Genomic DNA, 12,030 nt, shown 5'->3' on the forward strand with positions numbered 1-12,030 from the left:
CCCATTTCCTAAGGCAAGTAAGCCAAGAAGCTCTGAATTGAGGCTAGGGAGGGCAGGCCCACTGGGCTAGGTCCTCCACAGGAAGCTGCAGTGGCTGTGGGAATGAGCTGAGGCTGTGTAGAGCATTGTGGCCTGAGTAGGGACCCCCCAATAAGAGCTGAGGCAGCCGCTCTCTAGTCACAATGGAAAAGGGACACCAACAGGAGTCAGGGGAACAGGCTTCTTCTCACTCTAGGATCTACTGTCTCCTCCACCTGAAAGAAAGAATGGGAAGCTGGAACACACCCAAGGAATGTCACAGGGTAGTCCCCACCTGCAAAGTGAGGAGGGAAGGCGAAGTGGGATGTAAAGGTGGCCAGGGAACAGAGCGGAATGCTGAGGATGAGGACCAGAGGAGGTGTGATTTCGAAAGCCACTGGATCAGTGTACGAAAACTCTGAGTAGTGGTCTGGTTTATGGGTTCTGTCCCCAGGACTGACTCTGAAACCTTACATTTGTCCCAAAGAGGAAGATGTGAGGAAGTGTGTGAGGAAGGCTCTAGCAGAGTGCAAACCCCTTGGGAATGTTAAAACATGAGGTGAGGAGACAGTGCTGGTAATGAGGAAAGGCTCTATAGAAAGATGTACATATAGCTATGTGCTTTCAGAGCCCCATAGGGAAGAAAGCATAGGATACCTGCTGGTTTTCCATCAGAGATAAACTGGCATGTAAATAAAAGCTCATATACACTTTTAGAAACCATGAATCCCATCTGTCTTCTTGCTTAGTACCTAATCAGAACCTCGCTGCATTCTGTTCTATTATATCTCTCCTGAGGACGATGGACCACACACATAGCAGGCCTGTTCTTTCTATCCTGGATTCGGAGCCTCCACTCTCTTATCTGCCAAAGAGGAAAACAATGCCTAAATTACCTACCTCATCTGGTTGTTGTAGGGGAATAATAACGATAACAATAGCCAATCTCTGTATAGTGCTTACATATTGTTACATATTATACTACATACATATTGTTACATGGCGTTACATAAACATTGTACATATATTAACTCATTTAATCCTCAAAACAGCTCTATGAAATTGGTACTCTTAATATCCCCCCACTTGACAGAGAGGGAAACTGAAGCACAGTGCAGTTCCAGAACTTGCTCGATGTCATCCAGCAGATAATCGGCAGAGATGGGATCTGAACCCAGAAAATCTGGCCCCAAAGTCCATCTCCTAACCTCTTTGTTTTATGATATGATGTGTGAAAGCACTGAACACATTTTAAATGAATGGTGCATTCTCATTCTTGTTAGGACTACTCCCACTGGGGAGGATGAGAACAGAGTGAGAATTCACTGGGCCAAGAATAGCACCTCCAGCCTTGAATCTACAACCCTGCTAGCCAGGTGCCAGGCTTCCTGGAGGTGAGAGATGGAATGGCACGTCCACCGGCCTTCCCAGTCACAGGACTGTCTTCCTATGTTCTTTTTCAAAGCAAAGTGTCTCTGCTGCCAAGAGCGAGTTTGTCTGTCTCTTGGAGACAGCGGTTGTCAAGACTGAGAGAACAGCAAGCATGTCAAAAATAGCAGCGCCAGCAGACTGCGTGGCTGCAATTTCCTTCTGAAATGTCGGCTCTGCTCTCGCTAAAGAGCCAGGGTCTGTCTATGCTCCCTGCAGCCTGCAGCTGAGACTGCTTAAGGTTGCAGGATGTTTTCTAGGGGCAGGCAATGTCTGCTGGAGCCCATGACAGACTAAGGGAAAATCCTCTTCATAGTAACAATGATGAGATTGGAGTTGTGTTTAAAAAATAATGGTTTTTTTGTCATAAACCCCACCAGGGCTAGGCCCCAAATAGGTTAAGTGATAGATAGCCAAGATGAGACCAGTATTAATGATACTGACTATAGGATAGGCCCCTTTTTCTCTTTTGTTCTGGAAACGAGAGTCATTGTACTGTTTGGATCACCTTTCAAAAGCAGCTCCCCCTTCAGGGTACCAAGAAGGAATGAAGGGGCAGGGTGAACTCCTTTCTCTGAGAGTTCAGAGCAAAGGGATGTGAAAGACATGACAATCTCCAAACCCACAGAGACCTCACATCCAGAAGAGGAAAGTAGTTCATTGGGAGGTACGGTAACACGAGAACCAAGAGTCCATCTGTAGTTATTCCCAGTGGCCTGAATCTAGGTAGCTCCCTCTCCTGTTAAAGCCCCGAGCTCCAGGCCTGATTCTGCCACGAGACATCTGTGCAACACGAAGCAGCCGGGTATAATGTGGGACGGAGAGAGGAAATCCCACAGTTTTAAAGAATGGATTTCTTTTCTTCTCCTAAGTACCTTGACAAAATAGAACTAGATTGACACTTTGCTTCCTGGGGCGATAATGCACAGTCAAAACCAATCAGAGCGGGGATACCAGTTCCAGCCAGATTGTCCCAGGAGGACAATATTCCCTGGGAAAATACTTGGCATTTACATAGAGATTCAAGGGGGACAGAAATACTGCCAAAAGCGAGGGCTCGGCCAGTGGAGAGAGGAAAGATAAGCAGCAGGACTGGAAGGTGTCATGTGAAGAAAAGCACCCAGGGGAAAGAAGGAAGGGATTAGCAAGTGAAAGGCAAAGAAGAGCGAGAGGAGAGCAAAGTCTGATGAGCAACCATGGAGAAGGGGGAGGTAACCGAGGGCTCCCACTTCTTCTATTTACCCAAAGCACCAAAGACTGCTGGGACCTCTTCAGCAAGCAGGCTGTTAAGGGTTAATGACTGCTTCAGAGAGAAGTGTGTGAGGGAGGCAGGAGAATAAAGCTGACTCCTGGGCAATTTCTTAAGAAATTCTGTGTTTACAGGTACAGAGATTAGGAGGGGATTTTTGGTTTGTTTGTAGGTTTTGTTGTTGTTGTTGTTGTTGTCGTTGTTTTGCTGGTGAAATATAAGTCCCTCGGGCAAGTTTACTGCCCTAGTCCCATGTAATAAATAATGTCCAATATACTTATTGTAGTTTGATATATGCTAATTATGCTCCGCATTTACCAAAAATGTTTTGACCTATCTTTAGAGCAAACAAACCAAATGAACAAATAAATATGCAAATTCACCATGGTTTGATTGTCAAAAAAAAAAAAAATCAATTCTCGGCACTGTACATGAGTAACAAGAAGCAACTGTATGAGAGGCTCTAAAGTGTCCCCATGTGGCAGAAGAAAATAACTGTCATTCCATCCTGGACATTTAATCTGGTTCATCTTTAGAGATGCTAAACTTCTAGATTTATAAACCAAACCATTTTCCCAGCCAAGATGTGACGGTTATTAGCCTCGTGCCACTTTTTTCCACAATCAATGACGTCTTGGTTAATTTATAGAGCTGTACAACTCTCACCACAATCCTGTTTTTAAAAATTCCATTACTGCCCTCCAGAAGCTCCCCACCCATGTCTTGATGCAGGTGGGACTTACCCTATGCTCCATGACCTCCAGCAAGGAGAGTGCACAGCTCTCATATGGACTCGTTGGTGAATGTTAATCCACCTTGAACCACTGGGATTAAGTCCTAGCTTTTGTTCTGCCTCCAGTGTACAAGACAGAAAGCTGGGTGCTGTGAGAACCTTTGAATGAACTAAAGGCATTCAGAAGGCCACCCCTGAGTTAAGGCTTATTCAAATCTTATATCTTCCGAAATCCTCTTTTCTGTTTAACTATTTCTACTGTTCCTTTGTCTTGAACCTTTCTGTAAGCTTCTTAATGGTGAGGGATCTTAATGTGAATTTATTTCAGTGCTATAGGCAGAGTATTTATCAGACTCACCAGGTTCTGGTCCTCTCTCTGGTTCTCTCCCCCCGCCTCCACCTTCTCTCCCTCTCTCCTTCCCTCTCTCTCTCTCTCTCTCTTCCTCATCCTTACAGTTTCAGGAAATGTCTGAGAGACATCTTTCTAAACGTGCAGCAATCTCATCTTGCTTCATAAATTCGGGACCTCCTCCCACAGAGGTGAAAACAGTAGGAAAGAATGATGTACCGAGGTATCAAAATGCGGGACTCCACCAGCTGGAGAACAATCTTCTCAGCAAACAGCTAGTCCTAGAGTTCAAAGTATGACCTCAGCAGAAATTCTATAGGTGCTCCCAGCAACTAAAAAAATGAAGAGGGAAGAAAGATAGATAGAAAGATACATAAGAAAGAAGAGGTTTAAACGACAGAAGAAAAATATGAGAAGAAAAAAATGCAGAGCAAGTGAGACTGAAAAGATGTGGAAAATGCAGAGAAATGGAGATGATTAGAAAGGGTGGGGTGAAGCAGCAGTAAGGGAAGAGAAACAGAGAAGAAAGAAATTAAAGTAGATGGAGTCAAAGAACACACACAGAAAGAGAGCCCAGTGGCTGCTGAGGACAGGGAAATCCAAACCCTGATTCCTCCTAAACGCATGCTCTCCCACCTTCTCTCCGCCCCTCCCCACCCTGAGTTCTAATTTGGCCCAAAGGACTGAGCTGAAAAGAAATTCCCCAGCAGTACAACCTACCTCAGATGCAAAGACGGCCAGCTGTCCCTCTCTCATTGGGGATAATCAGGCGGGAGGAATATCTCACAACTCTGTCGAGCCTGACAGATCCAGGAAGACCTTTGGGAGCGCCTGCTGGCTTGAGTCAGGTGTAATGATGGCCTGAGCCCTGCTTTTGTCAACAGCTGTGAAATCATAATCCCAGGTGTCCTGGCAACACAGGGTGCATGTTCTCTTGGTGCTCAGTGCACAAAATCCACATAAAGAGGTTCAGAGTCAGGGAGGGATCACTTGGCAAAATCCTTCACAGGAACTAGGTCGGGTCACAGCCTCTCAGTTTTTCTTTGACGTCTTAAGAAGAACCACCTATTAAATTCCTCCCAGGAGCTAGATTGTTCCCTGAGGGGAAGGAATATCATTTCTCTCCATCTCAGAGCTGGGAGGAGCCTCTCTCTGAGGAGATGGAAACTCCATGACACTGGTATAGACTAAAACTATTATGAGTCTCTGCGAGGCACAGCCTGGTTGCCTCTCAAGGAGCAAGTCCCCACCAATGCTCCCCTTGTCATTTTGAGAAAGATAATATCGACACTGGTTTAACTGGCAGTTGCTTAGCATTCAAGTTTCTGAAGAATCAGAGGTGAGATGAGGCAGTTTCAATGACTGGGTGGGGAAACCAGGGAGAAAGGTCCAGGGCTGAAGTTTTGGGGACCTGCTTCCCCCTCATTTTCCAAAGGCCACGTATCCTTCTCCTGGCACTACCAGCCCCTAACCCATTATGTGCGTGGTGGGGGGGTTCCCATTTCAGAAGCTGGGGATATGTAGTCTCTTGTTCTCCCTTGCTGCCCAAATCAGAAGATAGAGAGAACAGGCTGCAAGGTTGCTATGGCAACCAGAGTCCCTGGAGAGCCCGCTCTCCACAAACCCTTTCCTTTCAGGCATGCTCTGACTTGAAAAGGAAGTGTTTTATTAGGTATGGTGATGAGGATGATCACATGCACATATATAGGGATACATGCCTACATGTTCCAACATTCACCCTCAGCTGGGCCCTTCTCCTTTCCCCCGATAGCCAGGAATAACTAAAGAGATTTGGAAAAGCAGCACTTTATGGTCTCAAAGCAGGTTTTGATCATGAACTCCTCTACCTCCTACTGTATTTCAGGTTTAGAGAAGTCAAGCTCTCAATCGAGGTGATCTCTGGCCCTGGAAGGATCTCGCTGAACCTGTCTAAAGAGCATTCTCCGTTCTGAAGGGTAAGAAGAAAGTCTGAGGCCCAGTTCAAGAGGCGAAGGAGGAATTTAAGGAGCTAATGACCCAGAATGGCTTATTCTTGGGCTCTGGATCCAAGGCAGAAACTCTGGGGGGAGGGAGGCTTTGCCTATGGGCGATGGGAAATAGGGTAGTAAACTAAAAATCAAGAGAGTTTTAACTACAATTCACACATTTGCATAGCATTATCCCCAGCTTCCCAGATGAGTTTATTGGACTCCCCATGAGGTAGGGAGAGGAAGACATTAATGTTCCCTTTTAATGGGAGGGGAAACTGAGGCACAAAGAGGAACCGTGGCGGCCAAAGTTACCCTGTAAAGCTGTGGCAAAATCCAGATTTAGATCTGGCACTCACAAGAGCCACAGTGTCTCTCAAGAAAACCCTCAAAAGGCCATCCCTCATAAGTTGCTCTTTGAGAAAATAATTTAAAAAAAAATTCTCATCAAAGAGTCTTAAAGCACAGATATAAAATTTAAAACATGTTAACAGTCCTTTCAGTTTCTGAACTATACCCAAAAGAGCTCAGAACAGTACATCACAGTTTATCGAGGCAACAGACAAACAAATGGCAATGTTACCTGGAAAAAATGAGGAGAAGTGGGCAGTGGGGTGGAAGGCAGGAGGTTCACAATGGAAGAAGATGGCTTAGTCCAGGTGGTGACACCACCACATTTCCTTACCAGTTACAGCAAGTCAGCTGCAGCTTCAAGGGGCAGAGCAGGTGAATGTTTGCTTGACTCATTAAAACAAACAAACGAACAAACAAAAAACTCTCTAGCAGTGAGGCTTTCAGCGAAGGAATAATACTTCTTCCTTACTCTAAACCATCTATTACATTGCCCACAAGATGGGGAGAAACCCACGCTAGCATACAATGTGTTCTTTTACCTGTCTGCAGGTTTAAGCTGAAGTTTAATTTAGAAGGCCTTCAACCGTAATCCTAAATGAAATTCTCAGGAAGAAGGGTGGAGAGCTAGAGAGGTTGAGCAAAAGGGAGAGAGAGAAATTTGCCATCTGCAACAAGATTCCTCTGCCCCTCTTAGGTGACAATATCTGTTTAAGTGACACCGCTCTTCAGATATGTGGACATGCCAGTTGCTTGACTCTATTCAGCCATTTCTCCTGGCTCTATGGTTCCCTTTTTCCAGTCCCTCTGCACAGGAAGGCACTTGCACAAAAAGAGTATTTGGCTCTGAGAAAGAACCTTCCTGGAAGCTACAGAGAATCAGGGGATCAGAGTGGGGAGGACAAAATGTAGACCAAAGACTGATGTTTACTGTGCCAGAACACACCTGGAAGAATCCATTGGCCCCTTCGGTCCGGGACTGACTCTAATGTCCTCCAAATGGCCAAGATTAGTTGCAGTTTCTCTAATTCCAACCAAGACTAGAGATGAATAACATATTTTGAGGCTGTGCACCTAAAAGCTCTACCAAGGGTCCTCTGCAGGAAGACCAGCAGGTGTGGCAGGGCCCTGGAATAAAACAGCAAGATGAGCACAGTATCTGTCCACCAGCTACTGCCAGTTACCACCAGGTCAGAAGCTAAGACAGGTACATGTCCCAAAGGAAAGGACATGAAGGAAAGGAACAGGACCCAGTTTCCATCCTGTTGACATCTCTGTTCCTACAGACATTATAAGTCTCAGACATGAAAAATCAGAGTCTTGAGGGAAAATCAGGCAGAAATCTCATCCATGTAACAGAAGATGGGCACGAATGGGTGGCACCATTAGAATTTCAAAAATGTCACTTAGACGGATAAACCTTGAATGCTGCAGGGACCAAGCAACAAGGTCGACAGTCCAGGTATTTGGTCCTGGATGCCATGCACTGGGTATAGGGGAAGAAGTCAGGAAGTCAACTGGAGCTCCGGTGAGATTCATGGAGAATGAGAAGGAAGCCTAAGAAATTATTTGCTCGGTGTCACCCTTCTCATGTAGGCCCTGCCTGCAGTGGTCAAACCTCAGTGAGCATCCTCTTCTCTGCATACAACCGATGTGGAGCGGGAAGGTAGCTGGGTCTCCGTTCCCGGGTGGCCTCGGATAATTCAGGCTTGCCAAGTCCATTGTCAGCTGCCTTCAGGTCCGGTGCAGGCTGCCCACAAGTGACATGGGTATACTGGCCTTGTTCCTCCTGCTCTGTCTCCCGGTGGTAGAAGTAGTTGAAGTTGGATACAATAACAGGCACCGGCAGGGCGATGGTGAGGACCCCAGCGATGGCACACAGTGAGCCCACGATCTTGCCCCCCACTGTCATGGGGTACATGTCCCCATAACCTACGGTGGTCATCGTAACCACTGCCCACCAGAAGGCATCTGGGATGCTGGGAAAGAGCGAATCGTCATCATCAGCCTCTGCGAAGTAGACGGCACTGGAGAAGAGGATGACTCCAATGAAGAGGAAGAAGATGAGCAGGCCCAGCTCCCGCATGGAGGCCTGCAAGGTCTTGCCCAGGATCTGCAGCCCCTTGGAGTGGCGGGAGAGCTTGAAGATGCGGAACACCCGGACCAGGCGGATCACGCGGAGAATGGCCAGGGACATGGCCTGCTGCCCATTCTGGCCACCCACTCCACTGGCTGACTGCTGCTCCTGCTGCTGCACCAGCTCAGTGCCCAGAGTGATAAAGTAGGGGAAAATGGCCACCAAGTCAATGATGTTCATGATGTTGCGGAAGAAGGCTGGTTTGCTGGGGCAGGCAGAGAAGCGCACCAGGAGCTCAAAGGTGAACCAAACGATGCACAGAGTCTCCACCAGAAAGAAGGGGTCAGTAAAGAAGGAGCCCCCGAGAGTACTCAGTGAAGATGAGCCCCCCGACCCCACTCTCCCAGGGGTGATGCCAGGATGAAACGTATAGGCATCGTCTTCATCCTCCTCTTCCTCATGACTCCCCTTGGAAATGGGGGAGACTCTGTTCACACCACCACCATTGCTTCCACCTCGACCATCTGCACGGAACTGGGGCAAGGTCTCCAGGCAAAAGATGACGATGGAGATGAGAATGACTAATACCGAGACGATGGCGATGCCCCTGGCGGGCCCAGAGCTCTCTGGGTACTCGAAGAGAAGCCACACCTGACGCTGGAAGGGCTGGGAAGGCAGTGGCTTCTCGTCTTCTCCGCCTTCAGGCAGGCAGCCCTCGTCCTCCCTGAAGGCTGCCAGGGCCTCTTCGCCCAGCTGGTAGAAGCGGATCTCCTCCAGGAAGATGTCCAAGGGCACGTTGACCGGCCTCCGCAGCCGGCCCCCGGACTGGTAGTAGTAGAGGATGGCGTCGAAGCTGGGCCGGTTGCGGTCGAAGAAGTACTCGTTCCTCAGGGGGTCGAAGAAGCGGACACGGCGGCCAGGGTCTCCCAGCAGCGTGTCGGGAAACAGCGACAGGGTGCGCAGTTGTGTCTCAAAGCGCAACCCGGAGATATTGATCACCAGCCTCTCGCTACTACAGCAGCCCCCCGCCGCGCCGGCCTCCGGGAAGTCTCCCGCATCCTGTTGCTCCCCCTCCGGCCCACGGACCTCCCCCGGCGCCGCCAACGTAAGGGATTTCTCCGATCTCATGTCCCCTCAGCCGTGCGCTCCCCGCCACTAGGACGGCGCCCCCGACACAACCTTTCGAGCGCGGCAGCGCTTCCCAGAGCCCGGCTGCGCCCTCTTTTTAGGGTGGGGCTCGCGCTTCTCGGAGCTCGCGGTCTGACCTGCGGTTGGGTCCGTGAGCCCTGAAGCCCTGGCCCCTGCAAAGCTAGATCAGGGGAGGTGCCCCGGGAGCAGAGGATTTGGCTCCGCGCCTCCAGTTGTCCGCACCTGGGTGCTAAAGCTAACTGGGATACCTGGAACCACAAAACTGGAGCGTGTGAAACTGGATGCCCGAAAAGACGCACGGCTTCGCCCCTCGGTGCCTGAGACTGGGCTCTGGGACGCACGTCCGGACCGGTTAGCACTTCCCAGCTCCCACTGCGCTTCTCCAACAGCTCAAGCCCCCCGGCTGCTGCGGGTGCCGAAGCGCCAGATGCGCCTCCCTCCGGCTCCGCAAAGACTCCTGGCTGGGCTCGGCCTCCGCCCTACGTCCACCGCGGGCTCGGTCTAGCCAAGGTCGCCGTTCTCGAGCCACAGCCGCCAACTCCACACTATGTGCTGCGCTGCAGGCCTCAGAGAGGGCCCTGGGGCTGCCCCGGCACCGGGGCGCGGGGACCCACCTCCCCAACGCTCAAGCCTTCGCTGCAGCGGCCGCAGCTGCAGCGGCTCGGCTCTCCGCTCTGCCCTTCCTTCCCAGCACACACTCTCCAAGTGACGTGGCAGGCCCCGCCTGCTGCCCCCTCCCACCCCACTCCCACATCACACCCCTCGCCCAGCCAGGGGCTGCCGCGAGCCAGGACGCTGTGGAAATAGATACACACTTGCCTCGCCAGTAATCTTTCCCGCGCTCTCCGGGCACGCCTCTCCCCTTCACACGTTCACATTCGCGGCCCGCTCAACGAGCACCAGTACCCTCATACCACACCCCCTCCTCCCCCGCAATCGGCTTTTCTCCCGGCGGTTTACAGAGTTGACCTGCGCAGTGCCTTTCATCAATAAGAAAACACCCCCACCACACAGCACAAAGCACTGTACCTCCGCTCATCAAAAATTTTAATGAAAAAAATCAAATCGTGTTTACAAAGACCCATTTTCCAGCTTCTCCAATCTCCACTGGGGGTGGGGGGAAGGAAAGGAAGTGTTTTTGAGATGTCTTGAGAGCTTCCAATTTAAACTGTACTCCAGTGTAAGTCCCCAAAGAACCCCATACCTCCGTTTGCGAACCCAGGGGGGTGAGGCTGCAAGTCTCCTAGAACTGCAAAGTGATAGTAGAAAAAGTGGTAGGAAGTCTCCCATTGCCTTTCCCATCAAAAGTTTTTCACAGGAGTCCTGGGAACTTAGGCAGCAGACCTAGTGAAGAAAGAACCAGAAGATGGTGGCATCTGAGAGGTATCATTGTGCTAGCTAGTTACTGCTTGGCTATCGCCCATGGAAACATAGGCTATCACCCATGGGAACATAGGTTATCGCCCATGGGAACATAGGTCATTGCCCATGGGAACATAGGTCATCACCCATGGGAATATAACATTCTAACATTCTTTCTGCTTCTGTACCCCCGTTTGCACAACCCACCTGTGGGTTGACAGTTAGTAAATAGAAATAGACCTTTGTGTTTAAAACAGAACGCGGAATGGGATTTAGGGCTTAAAAACCCTGTACCTCTACATTTCGAGGCTGCTTAATTTGGGGTCTGCGTACCCCTGGCAGACCCAACTGGCTGAATAAAGAGTGTGTTTCCTATAACTCACTGGTTTCTGGTGGTCCGTGTGTCTATCGGGGGCTGGTGGCTACATCATCATAATCCAAGGACATATTGCCTGAAATTCATTTGCTCCCAGCCTCCCTGGGAAGGTATGGGGAATATCTGCTTATTGTGCAGACATGAAAAGAGAAGAAGGGAATGGAAAGGGTATGCAAGAGTGTTGATAACAAATAATAGCTATGTTTGCTGAGCATCTATTTTGTACCAGCCACAATCCAGGTGCTTTACCTGTACTCTCTCCCTCAGTCCTCACAACCCTATGAGAAAGACTGGACACTGCTCTAGGTCATGTTACAAGAAAACCCACCTGGCCATATTTGGGTCCCAACCGAAGTTTGTCGCTAAAGATCCTTTCCCTGACTCCTGGAGGGAGGTGGTAAGAATGGTTTTCCATCCATTTCTGCCAGAGGCCATATAGTCTTTTGTCACTAAATCAGATAGGTTTAGGGTCTTGTGGGGGAGAGTTGGTCTGATCTTTTCAGATTGTCATTTCCAGGTAAGGTTGACACTTGCTTCTCTGTGCCCCAGTTTCCTCCCTTTGGGGTGTCTATAGCCACTCCAACTACAAGATGTTTTCGTGTCATTTCTTCTGTATATTAGATCATTAGTAAGGCTTCATTGATGATAATGAGGGGAATGATATGTAAATGTACTCTCAAACCACGGGATACATATAAGAGTTCCTTGCATGCAGAGAGTGTTTTAAAACCACTGTGGCTCATTCTCAGAGGGGTGGAGGAGTAGGGAGCTAAGGCACCTGGATAGGCAGGGAAAAGGTCAGGTGGTAGTGGGTAGGGGAGAGACTGGCATCTCACTGCGTCTTCATTCTCTAGTCTTGTCCCTTACCAGGCCTGCCAGGGAATAGTCTCTGATTCCTTTCTGTGCTTGCACTGTGAGTTTCCACTCCTTCCTCTCACCTTGCATGTTTCAATGAAAGGGGGTGAGGAGTG

General features: G+C 49.3%; 1 protein-coding gene across 1 annotated transcript; it reads right to left on the minus strand.

Moving 5' to 3' along the window:
- Positions 1-7,371: 7,371 nt before the first annotated feature.
- On the minus strand, positions 7,372-9,431 carry KCNA6 (potassium voltage-gated channel subfamily A member 6). Its single transcript, XM_039869337.1, has one exon. It carries the CDS (start codon positions 9,298-9,300, stop codon positions 7,708-7,710), a length of 1,593 nt encoding a protein of 530 aa, XP_039725271.1. The 5' UTR covers positions 9,301-9,431; the 3' UTR covers positions 7,372-7,707.
- Between the last annotated feature and the right edge of the window lie 2,599 nt (positions 9,432-12,030).

The sequence above is a fragment of the Pteropus medius genome, unplaced genomic scaffold (genome assembly GCF_902729225.1).
Source record: "Pteropus medius unplaced genomic scaffold, Ma_sr-lr_union100, whole genome shotgun sequence".
NCBI classification, from domain to species: domain Eukaryota; kingdom Metazoa; phylum Chordata; class Mammalia; order Chiroptera; family Pteropodidae; genus Pteropus; species Pteropus medius.